The sequence below is a fragment of the Dromiciops gliroides genome, chromosome 1 (genome assembly GCF_019393635.1).
Source record: "Dromiciops gliroides isolate mDroGli1 chromosome 1, mDroGli1.pri, whole genome shotgun sequence".
Classification (NCBI taxonomy): Eukaryota; Metazoa; Chordata; class Mammalia; order Microbiotheria; family Microbiotheriidae; genus Dromiciops; species Dromiciops gliroides.
In genome coordinates this window covers 489848913-489866613 of record NC_057861.1, presented here as the reverse complement: position 1 = coordinate 489866613, position 17701 = coordinate 489848913, and the positions used below count along the sequence as shown (strand labels likewise).

Sequence of the window (17701 nt, the reverse complement as noted above, 5' to 3'; positions counted from 1 at the left end):
TACCACAACTTTTCCAGCCTCACCCATTGACTCTTATAAATTTGATTTAGATTTGGAAACAGTCCAGAAGAGAGATTTAAAGCTGCTGCATGTGTCAGAGTGAGGTTTCTGACTATGAAGTTGGAGATAAAAGGAGAGGGTTATTGACTCACTTTTACAAATTCCCAGGGCAGATAGAATACATTCAACAGTAATTCTCTGGGCCATTCTCTGTCAACCGCAGTGAGTAAGAAGCTAACTGGCTGAGCAGAGAATAGAGATAAGCCCTTGCCATTACTATAGCCTGATTTGGAAGGAAAACCCTTTTTCCAGAGGGGAGGGACCAAGCAAGTGGCTAAAGAGAAAGTGAAGCTTAGCCCAGACCACAAAAAAGGTTGGAGAGTAAGAGGGACCGACAACCATGCCTGCCTTCTCACTACCACCAGAATAATATGATTGCTACATATATATATTTTATAAATAAATAAATATACATGACTTTGGCCAAGTAATTATTTTAATACCCTACTACTTTTCCCAATCAAATCAGGGCTCTCACAAAATAACTGAAAAGAGGAATTGAGCAGACTCTTCTAATTATATTACTTCATTTAGGGTAATTGTCTTCTAAGTGAATGATTTTGGGATAAGCTAACTGCCTCATTCAGGGAAGAAACAGGTCACACAGATAGAGACAACATGACATCCATATGGCATAGGGCAGGAAACTTAAGAGTTAAGAGGACCTGGGTTCAGACCCTACCTAAATACTCGCTGGCTTCATGACCTTGGGCAAGTCATTTGACCTGTTTCTCAGTTTTCTCAACTGTAAAATGGGGATACACCTGACGACCTGTAGGGTCCTTTCCAGCTATGACTCTATTATCCTGTGATCCTATGAATGTTCTTGGTCTAAAGAGGTTTATTTATTGAAGGATAGTCTTTGTTTCCATTGGAGGGCTCAGGAAGACTGGAGACTGGATCTATGCTCTTCTGGTCTGTGTCTCCAGTTGCTTCTTTATCTATCTGGGAAAATCTCTGAGTACCAGTGCCTCCATTAGCTCTAGGTCTCTGAAGAGCATTAAGAGTGCTTCTGTTTCACACTTTCCAGGGATTCTAGGGAAGAGATCAATTTGATATGGTGGGAAATTGGGTACGGGTTGGTGGGAGTTGGGGTTCTTGGGAATTCCTCTTTAAAGAATTACACCCTCTTGCACACAAAACTTAGTTAGAATAAGGTGATAGTTTATTTAGGAGCAAGGGAAGGGAAGGGTGGGGAGAGGGAAACCATGAAAGAAATCCTTGGACTTTTCATGGGGAGATTTGGCATAAAGCACATGGCTCAGAGGCACCAAATCTCCCCGAACAGGAGACTGGAAGGTACTTTTATAGGGGACTGATGGGGGTGGCCCATCTGCCCGTGAAAAGTTCCTTTAGTGAGAGAGGACCATCCCCCACTGGTGGTAGCTGGGGGAATTGGGTGAGGAATGGAGGACCATCCCCCACTGGTAGTGACTAGAGGAATTGGGTGAGGGGTGGCTACGGATCCTTCTCCAAAACACAAAAGCCGAAGCCACACCCAAACTTATCTCCCCAGGATAAGGGAGACCAGAATGTAGGGTAGGAATCCCAAGCTAGCTCAGTCCGATTTGGTTCCTCTAGGCGTTATCTGTCCTCTGGTTTAGTTTCTCAAGGAGAAGATTCCTCGGTGTGCCCCCGAGAAATTCTGGGGTGCTCTGCGCCCCATGACACCAGGGTAAGGGAGACCAGAATGAAGGGTAGGAATCCCAAGCTAGCTCAGTCCGATTTGGTTCAGCTTATCTCTCTAGGCGTTATCTGTCCTCTGGTTTAGTTTCTCAAGGAGAAGATTCCTTGGTGTGCCCCAGAGAAATTCTGGGGTGCTCTGTACCCCATGACAAATTGCATGAGATAGAAGTCCTAGGATCAAAGTCTCCTTTACTTAGGATCTGTTATCTACAAGAATGAATGAGAGTACTACCAAAAACACTACAGCTATCCAAAAAAACAGAGCAAAAAAAAAAGGAAGGAAGGAAGGCAGAAAGAAAGAAAGAAAGAAAGAAAGAAAGAAAGAAAGAAAGAAAGAAAGAAAGAAAGAAAGAAAGAAAGAAAGAAAGAAAGAAAGGAAGAAAGGAAGAAAGGAAGGAAGGCAGAAAGAAAGAAAGAAAGAAAGAAAGAAAGAAAGAAAGAAAGAAAGAAAGAAAGAAAGAAAGAAAGGAGGGAAGGAGGGAAGGAAGGAAGGAAGAAAAAAGAAAGATCTATTTTATATGGGTTGAGCTGAGCACTCTCAGAGTTCTGGAATCTGGGAGAGATCTTCACAATAGTTTAGAGACAAGGGGCTAAATAATGAAATTAGAGAAAATTACATAGTTAATAATTAAATAATTCTAAGGAGTTTTCTTTCTAAATACCTTTTTCCATTGCCAAGGGAAATGACTCACGGACAGAGAACAATGGAGCCTTTGCTTAGAACTTTCCTTTTGAATTCTACATATAAATACTGATCTAGGTGGAGGGGAAGAGGCTAGACTTCACCAAGATTCTAATGTTATGGAGAAAAAACCTCAATTTGCCAACATACCTATATATATATATATATATATATATATATATATATACACATACACATAATACGCATTTTCTAACAGGTAACACCAATTCATTTAAATTTGTTGTTGTTTGACTCACAAAGTCTGACATTTAAAGTTACAAAAATCCTAAATAGCAGACATGTGCTTATCATATAAACAGAGGAACAGAGGTATGGACATAAGGCATTATGGAATGCATTGCAGCAATCAAAGCTGTGTTTTCCTAAGTAAAATGTCATAACCTCCCAGTGCCCCAAACAACTGTCTAAAACTATAGATTATAGAACTGCCAATCTGTAACAGTGGAGGGAGTTTCCATACCAGGTGTTCTCCTCACAGTAAAATCATAGGTCCAGACAAAAATAAGGGTAATTTATACATGACAGTTTCTTACTAGGTCAATCTGGTTTGTCCCAAGACTCTAAGCATAAAGAATAAGTCTTGCTTTCTCTAAGTTCAGGCACTCTTCACCCTTGAGGTTCTTTTAAAAGGACTTGCCAAACTTGTTCGACGTCATCATTACTATTTTGCTGTAAATCACATGAATTGCACTAACTTCACCCAGTTTCTTATTGCGTAAAGTAATTCTGAAATTACCAAATGAAGCAGATGTTCCAAATTCCATCTAAATCATTCACCAGCTTTGAAATATACTGGAGAGACAAATAAGAAGTCAGTAATAACATTAAGTAGTAACATAACCATATCAATACATACAAATGATTAATTTGCCAAGCTGAGCAGCGTGCATTTCATCTTGGAGGCAACTGAGAGCCACTACAGTTTCTTGGGCAGGGGAATGGCCCAGTCAAATTTGTGCTTTAGGGGCAGCTAGGTGGAGTAGTGGATAAAGCACCGGCCCTGGATTCAGGAGTACCTGAGTTCAAATCTGGCCTCAGACACTCGACACTTACTAGCTGTGTGACCCTGGGCAAGTCACTTAACCCCCATTGCCCTGCAAAAAACCAAAAAACCAAAACCAGATTTGTGGTTTAGGAAGATTATTTTGGTAACTCTGTGAAGGATATATTGGAGAGGAAGGAAGGAAGGAAGAAAAGGAAAGAAGGAAGGAAGGGAGGGAGGGAGGGAGGGAGGGAAGAAGGAAGGAAAGGAGGGAGGAAGGAAAGAAGGAAGGAAGAAAAGGAAAGAAGGAAGGAAGGAAGGAATTGAGTGGTTACTATGTGCCAGACACATAGTACTAAACATTTTGCAGATATTATCTCATTTTATCCTCACAACAACCCTGAGATATAGGTGTTGTTATTATTCCCATTTTACAGTTGAGGAAACTAAAGGCAGGAAGAGATTAAGTGACTTGCCCAGGGTCACACAACTAGTGTCTGAGGCTAGATTTGGACTCGGGTCTTCCTGACTCCAGGCCCAGTGCTGTCTCTACTGTACCACTTAGCTTGCCTAGAGAGCAGAAGACAAAGAAAAGAAAGGACAGATGCTCTATGAAGCCATTGTAATAGTCCAGGTGAGGGGTACCTGAACTAAGATGGTGGTCATGCAAGTGAAAAAAGGGGGACAGATATGAGAGAGGCTACTGAGGTAGAACAGATATGATACAGCAACTGATTAGATTTAGGACTATGGTATCCTTAAAGAAATCGAGAAGTTTGGAAGCTTTAGGGAGAAAGATAGGAGTTCTGTTTTGGATATATTTGAGGTGCTGTTAGGACATTCAGTTGGAGAGGTCCAAAAGTCAGTTGTTAATGTGTGACTAGATTTCAGAAAAAAGATTTGAGATTGAGACATACCTTCATCTTGGAGTCCCTCTCTTCCTCCAAGATTTATTTCAGGTACCCACTTCTGCATGAAGTTGTTCCTTATATCCCAGTTGCTAGTCAGTCACCTTCCTCTTTGTATTTAACTACCTCATATATATTTGCATTTATGAACCTTTTAGTGACACTACGTGCATTTTTGAATGTACTTATTGTCTCCTTGGCTAGAATGTAAGCTCACTGCATGTAGGGATTGCTTCATTCTTTGAACTTGTATTTATATCCATGGCATCTAGTACAATACCTTGCACATAGTAGGATTAGAGTGGAGAAAGAGTGAAAAGAAGAACTCACCTATTAGGAATTTATTATAAATAGATAAATGAAAAAGAAAATGAAAATGTTTTATATTACTTTAAATGTACAATGGGAATCATATTGCCTCCTCAATGGGTGAGGGAGGGGCTGGAGGGGCAGAGAGAATTTAGTACTCAAAATTTTAAAATGAATGTTAAAAAAGAAGTCTATTTTAATAATCAAGGTGAAAGATGAAATAAGTTTTTTACCAGGGTGTTGGTAGTAGGAAACAGGAGGGATGATTTCAAGAGATGTTGAAGGGGGCAGCTAGGCGGTACAGTGGATAAAGCACTAGCACTGGATTCAATGGAGAGTTAATGATATCACAAATTTAGGAGACTGAATGAATAATGATGCTGTCGTGGGAAAATTGTTGGGGGATATGGGGGTTAGGGTCCTGAGGAATTCCTCTTTAAAGAATTACACCCGGGGCAGCTAGGTGGCGCAGTGGATAAAGCACGGCCCTGGATTCAGGAGTACCTGAGTTCAAATCCAGCCTCAGACACTTGACACTTACTAGCTGTGTGACCCTGGGCAAGTCACTTAACCCCAATTGCCCCGCCAAAAAAAAATCAAAAGAATTACACCCCCCCCCCAAAAGAATTACACCCTCTGGGCAGCTAGGTGGCGCAGTGGATAGAGCACCGGCCCTGGAGTCAGGAGTACCTGAGTTCAAATCTGGCATCAGACACTTAACACTTACTAGCTGTGTGACCCTGGGCAAGTCACTTAACCCCAATTGCCTTACTAAAAAAAAAAAAAAAAGATTTATACCCTCTCGCACACAAATCCAATTAGAATAAAATAATATTTTATTTAGGCGCGCTAAGGAAAGGAAACCAAGAGAGAAGTCCTTGGATTTCTTCTCTTGGGGAGAAGGCATGGCACAGAGGTGTGGCTCTCTGAGATACCTCTCTCCTCGAGCAGGAGACAGGCAGATACTCTTATAGAGGACCATAGTGAAGGGACCGATGGGCTGATCATCTGATTATGGAAAGTTCCCTTATTGGGGGTCATCACTCGAGGGAGGACTGCCCCCACTGGTGGTGGCTGAGGGAAGTTGGGCAAAAAGTGACTCTGATCTCTCTAGGCATCTCCATTCCCCTAGTGCCACCCAGGCAGCAGTCACGCCTAACAGACTTATCTCTCTTTCTTTAAGGTGTGTCTCAAGGAGAAGACCAGTGTCAGCTGGCCAGGTTAAACGTTAACAGTTCCAACCCCCATAACAATGCCACCAGTAGAAAGTGAAGTTAGTCTGAAGAACTGGTTTAGGAGAAAAGATATTAACTTTCATGTTGTATTTGTTGAATCTGAGGTGCCAGTAGAGATGACCTATAGGTAGTTGGAAACAGGTCTAGAACTCAAAACAGAAGTTGGAGACAAACATCTCTGTATGGTGGTCATCTGTTTCTTAAAATTCAATTTTATTTTATTTTCAGTTTTGTATTCTCTCCCTTCCACTTCTCCTTCTCCCAAAAAGAAAGAAACCCCACTAATTACAATTATGTATACTCAAGCAAAAGAAATTTCCTCATTTGACATGTCCAAAAAAAGAAAGAAAATATTGTTTAGATATATGTACAATCACATTAAGCATATTTCTGCATTAGTCATGTTGTGAAAAAAGAATCATAACAAAACGGAAAAACCTCAAAAAGGAAAAAAACAAAAACAAAAGTAGAAACAGTATGGTTCAATCTTTTTTCTGAATGTGGAGAATGTTTTCCATCATTAGTTCTTTGGAATTGTCTTGGATCATTGTATTGCTGAGAAGAGCTAAGTCTATCAGAGTTAATCATTATACAATGTTGCTGTTACTGGGTACAATGTTTTCTTGGTTCTGCTCACTTCACTCAGCATCAGTCCACTTAAGGCTTTCCAGGTTTTTCTGAAATCTTCCTGCTCATCATTTCTTACAGCATAATAGTATTCCATTACATGCATATACCACAGCTTGTTTAGCCAATGCCAATTGATGAGCGTTCCCTCAATTTCAATTCTTTGCCACCACAAAAAGAGCAGCTATAAATATTTTTGTACATGTGGGTCCTAAGAAAAGAAAATATGCTTCGATTTGCATTCTCAGTCCATCAGTTCTCTTTCTGGAGGTGGATACAGTCAGGCCAATCAGAAGGAAGACACATCTAGGTTTTAAAAGACCTGCTGGCCTTAACTCTTAGTCTTTGGCATAAATGGAGGCAGGTCAGGGACTCTTTTGTTAATAGGTTTGATGGTCTATTAATAAACTATTATCTTGCGCAGAGAATTGCCTCAGTTTACCCTTTTGTTAAATTTCACTTGTGACATATCCATCTGCTTGTAGCTTGACCAATGTAGACACGTGTAACTAGTCACAACTGAGGCATGGTAAAAAACATTTTCACATCACCCTGGGGTATCTTAGGGGTAAATAACTTTCTTCTTTGAGCAACTCTCTACCCAACTCCCCCCTCCAAAAAAACCCCAACCCAAACTTTTGCATGTTTGGGGGAACTGTATGAAGAAAGGAGGTAAGAGGAGAGATACATAAGGATGTGTAGGGGATAGGGAGAAGATCAATTTGGCTGGAGGGAGAGAGTTTTGTGGAGTAGCGAGATCAGCCTAGAAACTAAGACAAAGATATATCATGGAGATTTAATTCTAGGCACCAAACTACAAGTTTTTATCATCAGAGCTGTAAAAGGACAGAATGACTGGGGCTTTGCTCCTAGGCACTGAAATGTAGAATGCAGGACTGAATTGGTATTCTTTTTTGGGGGGGGGGGCAATTGGGGGTTAAGTGATTTACCCAAGGTCACACAACTAGTAAGTGTCAAGTGTCTGAGGCCGGATTTGAACTTAGGTCCTCCTGACTCCAGGGCCGGTGCCCTATCCACTGAGCCACCTAGCTGCCCCCTGGTATTCTTTTAAGTAGGTAGAAGCAATGAAGTTAAGCACCCTAGTTAGCAATAACAATTAGTTTAAGGATGCCAGTTTTGTGGTCAGGGGAAATCCTTCCCAACCAGTATCCTTCTCTCTCTCCCCCTTTCACTACCCCTTCCCCTCTGTCTTCTCCATCCACGCCCCCCCTGAAAATACACAAAGTTTGGTGTCTCCAGGTCTCTCCATCAACAAACAGATCTCAACATTTGTAGTCTCTCCCCAAGGTTAGTCTCCCTCCTTGCTCCAAAGTAACTTGGATTTTTAAAAATTCTTTTTTCTTGATGGCTTTTATGTTACTTGCCTAAGCCCAAGGATTACTAATGACAATCATTTATCATGTAGTTAGTGGGAGCCCTGTGAAGATTTGGGGACCGAGGAGAGACTTGGGCAAGGCTATTTCTAATATGATTCTGTCCTATTTCCCTATCCAATTTCTTGCCTTCATCTCGGAGTTCCTCTCTTCCTCCGAGATTTAACTGAAGCACCCACTTCTGCATGAAGGTGTTCCTCATGTCCCAGTTGCTAGTCAATCACCTTCCTCTTTGTATTTAACTACCTCATATATATTTGCATTTATGAACCTTTTAGTGACGCTACATGCATTTTCATATGTACTTATTATTTCCTTGGCTAGAATGTAAGCTCACTGCATGTAGGGATTGCTTCATTCTTTACTTGTGTCCCCTGAGCAAAGGTGTCACACACTTGGCCCATTAGCTGCATGCAAGGTTCTCCCAACATTCCCTAGTGCAGCTTGAAGCAGATTAAATGGCATCTGATTTTAATGTGTTGATATATTAATAGAAAATAAATATAGAAGTAAATGTGGTTTTCTAAATCAATATGCAGGCCATGGGGATCCTTATATACGATTTAGAGACCCCTGCTTCTAGTTTGACACTACTGTCCCAGAGCCTAGCACAGTGCCCAGAACCTAATAGGCCCTTAAGAAATATTTGGTAATTAATCCATTGCCAATTGATTCTTTAGACTGATTTATATTGCCTCTACGTTTCCACAAATCATTTCAGTTCTCTACCCTATGGGAATTCATATATATATACACACACACATACTGTTTGGACACTCTAAGAAGCAACAATCTCTAACCTAGGCTTTAGCACCAGAAGAACAGTGTGGTGGCGTGGAGAGAAAGCTGGTCTGGGGATTCTCCAGACTTGGTTTCTAGACCCCAGTTTACCACTACTGTCTGAATAAGATCTTAATTCCCTTAGTTCACAGCCATTTATTGAATGCCTACTGGGTGTCTAGTCTTGTGCTTTACTTTTGGCTAGGGGATCCTGGGAGTTAGGTGATGCAGTGGATAGGGTTCTGGGACTGTAGTCAGGAAGACTCTTCTTCCTGAGTTGAAATCTGGCCCCAGACACTTAATAGCTGTGGGACCCTAGGCAAGTTATTTAACCCAGTTTACCTAAATTGCCTCATCTGTAAAATGAGCTGAAGAAGGAAATGGCAAACCACTCCAGTATCTCTGCCAAGAAAACCCCAATTACAGTCCTGACTAAAAAACAACTAAACAACAAAGGGGATCTGGGAAGGCTTCGTGGCAGCAGTGACATTCATAGAATCATAGAGTGTAGTAAAGGACATTAGAGATTATTCAGCCCAACTCCCTTATTTTACAGAAGAGGGAATTGTGTGTGTGTGTGTGTGTGTGTGTGTGTGTGTGCACCCCTGCTCTTCAAATAATCGTCAAATTTAGAGGAGTTGAAGTGAAACTAGGAAGGAAGGAGTCGTATTGATAAGAACCTCTCCTCTGAGGATTGTTTTTCTAGTCCAGGCAGTGTCTCTCTGGGCCCACTCTATGCCATGTCTTCCTTGCTCAGACCATCCTCTCTATTTCCTCTCCACAGGTAGCCTGGAGGATTCTGCCATTGAGTCACTTGGCTCTGAGAGATGAACCTTATATTGGGGGTGGGTGACAGGCCTCCATGCCACTTCCTGTCCAGTTTTACAGTTTTGCTACCATAGGTACCCTTCCCTTTCCAGCTTCCCTTTTATGGGTTGTCTTTCCCCATTAGATTCTAAGTTCCTTGAGGGCAGGGATTGTCTTGTTTGTTTGCATCTGTATCTCCAGCACTAAGCACAGTGCCTTGCACATAGTAAATGCTTAATAAAACCTCTATCTCCTCACAGAAGAGAGCACCTTCTATTTTAGTGGTGTGATAATAGCCCACAGTTAGCACATCCAGCACTTCAAGTTTTGAAAATTACTTTATATACATTATTTCATTTGAGTCTCACAACAATTTTACAGAAGAGTAACCTGAGGTTCAGGCTCAGAGATGTTAAATGACTTGCCTAGAACATCACAACTAATAACTGTCTGACACAGGTTTTGGACCAGTTTGTGTTCTCTCTCTCACTCCCTCTCTCTCTCTCTCTCTCTCTCTCTCTCTCTCTCTCTCTCTCTCTCTCTCTCTCTCTCGCCCTCTCTCCCTTCTCTCCTCTCCTCTTCTTTCCCTCTCCCCCGCCCCCCAAGTCCAGTTCTGTATCCCAAGGTCCATGAGCCAAGGACTTTTTCATTTTTGCTTCTTTGTCTCCAGAACCTACCCTACTGCATTGCACATAATTACTGTTTCATAGATGATTGTTGAATCAAATTGAATTCTCCCTTTTAACCTGTCTTCCCTAGGCCAAGAAACTTTCTCTTGAGAATCCTTTCCCTCTCTCTTCCCTCCCGTTTACAGCCCTACAAGCAGAAACTCTGCTATCATTAGGAATAGACCAAAAAGAATGGGTGGTCCAGGATGACCAGAAAATGAGGCAGATGATGAGATGAGGTTCTGCTGTACTTCAGGAGCAAGGGTGATGATCCAAGGGGTGAAGGCAGCCACGTTGGCATAGACTCCAGGGCGGTTGGGAGCTCCGCAGACCTCCCCCCAGCTTACCACACCTCCTAGCACCCATCTCTCCTTCCATGGGCAGGACAAAGGGCCCCCAGAATCACCCTGGAAGAGAATACATTGTGGACTTGTGGCTGATTGGGGGTGGGGGGAAGAGAAGGACAACACCCCTAAGGGGAACCAAGCCGATGGGAAAGCAGGACAAAAAGTTAAGAGATTTCTTACTCACTTGGCAGGAGTCTGTACTGCCCTCAGCACTGCCAGCACAGACCATATCATACTCAATGACAGGGACCTTAAGAGGACGGTGGGAGTCCTGGTGGTAGAGTGTCTCACAAGTCTCCCGGGACAGAAGAGAAACATTGGCCTGCTGAAGAGTTTGGGGGCCTGGGAGAGGAACTAAGGAAAGAATAAAGGGTGGAAGGTGACCAGAAGTTCTGGGAGAGGCTAGAAAGACCATGAAGCTTTGATCTAGGGGGTTGTTCAGAGTTAATGGGGAAAGAATTAAGGATTAGTATAGGAGAGTCTTGGAACATAAATTGCAGATTAGGGCTTGGAGACAGGACTGGGTATACCTAGGTTTAAAGTAAGGAGGAAAACAGTACAGATGCTCATGTGGATTTGAGAGGGAGCAGGGGCTAAAGATATGAGTGGAGGGGCCAGGATGGGGAGGCAGCAAGTATCATGATCTAGACTTCTAACAGGCTTACCTCCTTCTCTAATGTTTCCCCAGCCTGTCACCCAACAGGATGTCCCAGGAGGAATTGGGGAAGAGGCTCTAGGGAGACAGATGGGCAGTATGTTCTCGGTGAAGGGCACAGGCTTGTCAAGCTGTACCAAAGCTATGTCACCACCAGACTCGTCCAGACTGGTGTATGCAGGATGCCGGATGATCTGCCTTACTCCTTGCTCCAAGGCATGGGGACTTGGGGAGTCCAGGTGGTGAGAAGCCAGCAGGACTGAGAACTGGGAGGCATTCAGGCGACTGTTGAGAAAGGAGACAGCTATATGACCATGGCTGGCCGCTTGACCAGGGTTCAGCAGACTTTATATTCTGATGAGTGAATTTTTATTCTAAATTGCAAGTATAGGGGGCAGCTAGGTGGCACAGTGGATAAAGCACTGGCCCTGGATTCAGGAGGACCTGAGTTCAAATCCAGCCTCAGACACTTGACACTAGCTGTGTGACCCTGAGCAAGTCACTTAACCCTCATTGCCCCACAAAAAAAAACAAACAAAAAAACCCAAACCCAAAGAAAACCCCCCAAACCAAATTGCAAGTGTAAAATGCAAATAAGACCCCAGCATTTTCTGTTCTTTTCTTGCTTTTTTTTTTTTTTCCTCTTAAGAATTTCGGGGCAGCTAGGTGGAGCAGTGGATAGAGCACCGGCCCTGGAGTCAGGAATACCTGAGTTCAAATCTGGCCTCAGACACTTAACACTTACTAGCTGTGTGACCCTGGGCAAGTCACTTAACCCCAATTGCCTCACTAAAAAAAATAAAAACAAAAACAAAAAACCAAAACAAAACAAGAATTTCCCAGAAACTTTAAATAATTTGTGACTCTTCTTGCACCAGTCCCCCTCCCCCACCCCACTGACACATTAAAAAAATTCCTGTTGGTCCTTCTTGTTCCCGTAATCCCCAGTTTCAACTGATTCTTTCCCCACTAATATTCCTTCATTATCCCCATTTCTCTCTATGTCATTACCTTTCCAGGGCAGCTGCTTCTGGGACTTACCTGGGAATGCAATGGGCTGCAGTGAGCAGCCAGCTGTGGGAGATTAGAGTGGCACCGCAGATGTGCTGCTTAAACCGCCGGAGGCTGGCATTCCAGGGCCATGTGCCCTCCCTGGCATTCTCACCCCCAACCACCCGGAGAGAAAGGGAAGGTTGACCGCAGACTAGGGGAGTTGGGAGGAGGGTGGTGGAGAAGAGTTATGACAGGTCTTAAATGTTTCGACATTCAGTACCAAATTCAGAATCCAAATGCATTCTTGCCCATACTTGAGAGCTCTCTTCCAGACTCTAAATAACCCCTTTTTTCTTTCTTCCCTTTCAGAGAAATTCTGTCCTAGAAACCCAGGTCCTCCCTTCTAAAAACCCTGACTGTTCGGCTCTCTATTTTCCAACTCTTATCTATAGAATCCCAGTCCTTTCTCAGATCTGGTCACATTGCTTTACCAAAATCCCTGGGGGACTTCTGTTCTTCTTTGATGGCTGTGAGGATAGGAGAGCCATTATGAGGTCTAGTACCCACATGAGGGGAAGCAGTCACTAAAAGGGCCATGGTCCCTGTGAAGGAGAAAATATCATGAAAAGTATCCCTTTCCCACCTCATTCCTCCACCCACTGCATGCCCCATGCTCTCGGTGGGAGCTGGAACCACTAACTACAATCCTGACTTTGGGACCTGGGGAGGACAGCTTCCAAGAAGATAATATTCAAGGTTAGGGGAAACTGGTACGGGAGGGAAATGAGAGAAAGGCAAGGGTTTAGGGGACAAGAGACAAGGGCTTCTGGTACTAAAGAAAGGAGATGGGAGCGACGACACTCACCCAGGACCACTCTCAGAGATGCTCTCCACTGATGCTCCATTCTTTCCTACTTCCCAAGACTAACTTGCTAAGATCAGGGCTCTTAAGATGTATCCGTTTGGGCCCTCCCTATGGGCATACCTCAGTGAGGCCCCACCTTCTGGTCTCCTTCCTTTCTTCTACCTTGTGTGCTGACCTCTATCATTCCCTGTGGCTCAGAGTGCTTTTTTTTTTTTTTTCAGGCAATGGGGGTTAAGTGACTTACCCAGGGTCACACAGCTAGTAAGTGTCAAGTGTCCAAGACCGGAATTGAACTCAGGTACTCCTGAATTCAGGGCTGGTACTTTAACCACTGCGCCATCTAGCTGCCCCTCAGAATGCTTTTGTACCTGTAAGATGCTTGCCACTGATCCCTGCTCACATCCAGGGACCTTTTTGCTGGGGCTGGAAGGAGAAACAAAGATTTTTGGAAAGGAAAGGGAATGTGATGGGTTAGGGTAGGTAGAATGATTCAGGACTTGGGAGACCTTATACCTGGGCTCTGGGGAGGGGCTAGGTTTGAAGAGAGTTGGGTGAGGTTTAGGACGTTTGGGTCTTGGAAAAGTTAGTGCTTGTTGATTTGTCAATCTATGTAAACTGGTATTCGGAGTACATCAGACACCAGAGGTTTAATCTTTTGAGTGAATATTTATTTTTTGTATCTGGAGCCAGTTACTTAAAAAATAAACATCAGCCAAGTAAGGGTCAAAGGTCAGAAGGGGAGTTAGCCAGATGCCAGCTCAGCATGGGAAGCAAGGTATGGGGAGGAAAGAACCCTTGGCAACTGGAGCTTGGGAGGGGAAGGTAGTTGGCTTGGGGAGACAATAGGCTTGGATTTGGGAAGGAAGATCATACAGGGTGGGGTGACTGTGATTTAATCTTTTAAAGCAGGAAGAGGAAATTCTCCCATTCGGACTGAATCAGTATTTGCCTCTCCCTAACTACAAATTCCTCTGGAGGAATAACATGACTTCCTGGTTTGTGCTGGACATTTGTGGAAGGGGAAGAAATGGGAGTATTGGATGATTCTCATCTCTGGCTCCTAGGCTCTGCTTCCCTTTCAGGATCTAAACACTATTCTCTTCATCTCTGCCTTGGTGCCCCAGACCTATTCTACTTATGACCTATGCAAGTAGGACCCAGAGACGGAAGACTTCAGAAGTTATCTACTAGGGGCAGCTAGGTAGTGCAGTGGATAAAGCACTAGCCCTGGATTCAGGAAGACCTGAGTTCAAGTCTGGCCTCAGACACTTGATACTTAGCTGTGTGACCCTGGGCAAGTCACTTAACCCTCATTGCCTCACAAAAAAAAAGTTATCTACTACAGTGTTTCATTTTTACAGATAAGGAAATTGAGGCTCAGAGACAGTGAATGGGTTGACCTAGGTTGATTGATAGTAAGCATCAGAGGCTGGATTCTTAACATCTTTAGGCCTCAGTTTCCTCATATATGAAATGGGGATTGTTGGATTTGATGACCTCTGAGGTCCTTTTCAGCTCTAAATCTACGAGTCTTGTTGATCAGTCACGTCTGACTCTTCATGACACCATTTGGAGTTTTCTTGGCAATATTTTCTTGGCAAAGGTACTGGGGCAGTTTGCCATTTCATCTTCCAACTCATTTTATAGATGAGGAAATTGAGGCAAACAGGGTTAAATGACTTGCCCAGGGCCACACAGCTAGTGCCTGAGACCAGATTTGAACTCATCTTTCTAGTCCAGGTGAAGTGCTCTATCCACTGCACCACCTACTGCTCATCTATGAGCCTATGATTCTGTAATTCTATTCCCCTCCACAACCCATTCTTCTCCCAGAATCCAGAGGCTATCTCCTCTAGCTTCTAGCTCTTTACTCCAGATTCCTCCCCACTCAGCTTGTTGAAAGGAAGAGGTTCTCTTTCTCTAATCTCCCGGGCTGTCACTCAGCTACCCCTTCTTTAGAACCATTCAGCCAGTTACTGCTATTCCATCTTGGACACTGATTTTCTTCATTGGAGAGTAAATTCTGGTGCTGGAACCGCAAAGGTCTTCCTCACCATGAGTCCTGTGAAGTCAGGTCAGCACTTTTGGGGAATTACTACCCAGGTACCCACACCCCAGTGAGTAAACACATAACTGATGGAGGAAAGCAGACTCCTAGGAAGATTGGGCCAGACCCAGGACCTCTCCCTTGAGGTCACCTTCCATAGTATCTAGTCTCCACCCAGCAACCCTAAATCCCCTATAGTCTATCCCTATGACTCATTATATTTATCATATAATTTCTCCTATTTTAGTTGACTTTTCATATCTATTTTCTGTGATACCACATGTATGGTCCTTGAGGACAGGGATTATGCCTTGCACATCTTTGTCTCTCCTGCCTTGTCCAGGACTGTGCCATCCATATAACAGGTTCTTAATAAAGATTTCTTTTTCCACACAATCAACAAGTATTTTAAAAAATATTTTATTTTTTCCAATTACATGTGAAAACATTTGTTTTTGAGTTCCAAATTCTCTCCCTCCTCTCTCCTTGAGAAGACAAGAAATTAAATATAAGTTATAATTGGATAGACACATAAAACATATTTCCATTTTAGTCATATTGTAAAAGAAAACACAGACCAAAAAACAAAAGAAGAAAAAGAAAAAGAAAGTTTAAAAAAAGTATGCTTCAATTTGCATTCAGACTCTATCAGTTCTTTCTCTGGAAGTGGATCACATTTTTCATTTTGATCCCTTCTGAGTTGTCTTGGATCACTGTATTGCTAAGAATTAGCTAAGTCATTCACAGAATCAACAAGTGTTATTAAGCACCCACCAGACCCTGTGGTAGACCCTAGGATACAGGTACAAAAAAGAAAAAAAAATCTCTACTTAACAATGAACTTACATTTCTTTTTTCTTTTTAAAATTTTATTGATGTTCTTTGCTTTTGCATGATCAGATTTACGGATTGTTTCTATATCACCCTTACCTTGTCAGAGGTCTCTTGTAACAAAGTGAAGCAACAAAGTATAAAACTAATAGCACAGTAACTTCATCATAAAGTGATGAAAGTGCATGGGGCATTTCACATCTATATCACCCCCTACCTCACTGTTTTTAAAATGACTAACAGAAATCTATTTTCTCAAATAAATCCACATAATTTTTCAGCATTTCTATATATTACCAACAAAGGCCAGCAACAACAGATAAAAGGAGAAATCCCATTAAAATAACTATGGAGAGTATAAAATACTTGGGAGTCTACCTGCCAAGACAAAGCCAGGAGCTATATGAACACAACTATAAAACGTTTTTCACACAAATAAAGTCAGATCTAAATAACAGGAAAAAAATTAATTGCTTATGGGTAGGACAAGTCAATATAATAAAAATGACAATCCTACCTAAATTAATCTATTTATTTAGTGCCATACCAATCAAACTATCAAAAACAATTTTATAGATCTAGAAAAAATAATAACAAAAGTCATCTAGAAGGACAAAAGTTCAAGGATATCAAGGGAATCAATTGAAAAATAAGAAAGAAGGTTGTCTAGCAGGACCAGATCTCAAACTGTATTATAAAATTGTAATTATCAAGCAGGTAGGTGGCACAGTAGATAAAGCACTGTCCCTGAATTCAGGAGGACCTGAGTTCAAATCCAGCCTTAGACACTTGACATTTACTAGCTGTGTGACCCTGGACAAGTCACTTAACCTTCATTGTCCTGCCCCCCCCCCCATTGTAATTATCAAAACAATCTGGTACTGGCTAAGAAAGAGTGGTGGATCAGTGAAATAGCATAGGCATGAATTACACAGCAGTCAACAACTATAGTAATCTAGTATATGATAAAAGATACAAGGGGCGGCTAGGTGGCGCAGTGGATAGAGCACCGGCCCTGGAGTCAGGAGTACCTGAGTTCAAATCCGGCCTCAGACACTTAACACTTATTAGCTGTGTGACCCTGGGCAAGTCACTTAACCCCAATTGCCTCACTAAAAAAAAATAAATAAATAAATAAAAAATAAATAAAAGATACAAGCTTTTGGACCAAAAACTCATTATTTAACAAAACTGCTAGGAAAACTGGAAAAAGTATGGCAGAAACTAGGTACAGACCAACATCTCACACCTTATACTAAAATAAAGTAAAAATGGGCACCTGATTTACACATAAAGGGTGATACCATAAGCAAATTAAAAGAGCATGGAATGTTGAAAACTATCTTTACATGTAACTGGAAAATAATAAAATACTTTTATTCAAAAAAAGAGCATGGAATAGTTTATCTGTCAGATTTATGGACAGAGGAAGATTTTAGGACCAAAAAAGATATAGAAAGCATTACAAAATGTAAAATAGATAATTTTGATTATATAAAATTGAAAAGCTTTTGCACAAACAAAACCAATGTAACCAAAATTATAAGGAAGGCAGAAAATTGGGAAATAATTTTTGCAATGAGTATCACTGATAAAGGCCTCATTTCTCAAATATATAGAGAATTGAGTCAAATTTATAAAAATACAAGTCATTCCCCAATTGATAAATGTTCAAGGGATATGAACAGGCAGTTTTCAGACAAAGAAATCAAAGCTGGGGCAGCTAGGTGGTGCAGTGGATAAAAGCACCGGCCCTGGATTCAAGAAGACCTGAGTTCAAATCTAGCCTCAGACACTTGCTAGC

General features: G+C 42.1%; 1 protein-coding gene across 1 annotated transcript; it reads right to left on the bottom strand.

Moving 5' to 3' along the window:
• Positions 1-10097: 10097 nt before the first annotated feature.
• Positions 10098-13059, bottom strand: LOC122735973 (serine protease 33-like). Its single transcript, XM_043977906.1, has 6 exons — positions 13020-13059; positions 12646-12756; positions 12203-12365; positions 11172-11446; positions 10691-10860; positions 10098-10566 (listed from the first exon to the last, which is right to left on the bottom strand). Exons 1-6 carry the CDS (start codon positions 13057-13059, stop codon positions 10300-10302), a joined length of 1026 nt encoding a protein of 341 aa, XP_043833841.1. The 3' UTR covers positions 10098-10299.
• Between the last annotated feature and the right edge of the window lie 4642 nt (positions 13060-17701).

What these genes read in the sequence shown, in the direction of transcription:
- LOC122735973 (XM_043977906.1), bottom strand. Translation starts at nt 13,059, where the DNA reads ATGGAGCATCAGTGGAGAGCATCTCTGAGAGTGGTCCTGG. An exon ending in GGGAAACATTAGAGAAGGAG is followed by an intron (nt 10,861 to 11,171) that starts GTAAGCCTGTTA and finishes TTCTTTCCTTAG; the next exon opens with TTCCTCTCCCAGGCCCCCAA. An exon ending in GCAGTACAGACTCCTGCCAA is followed by an intron (nt 10,567 to 10,690) that starts GTGAGTAAGAAA and finishes ATTCTCTTCCAG; the next exon opens with GGTGATTCTGGGGGCCCTTT.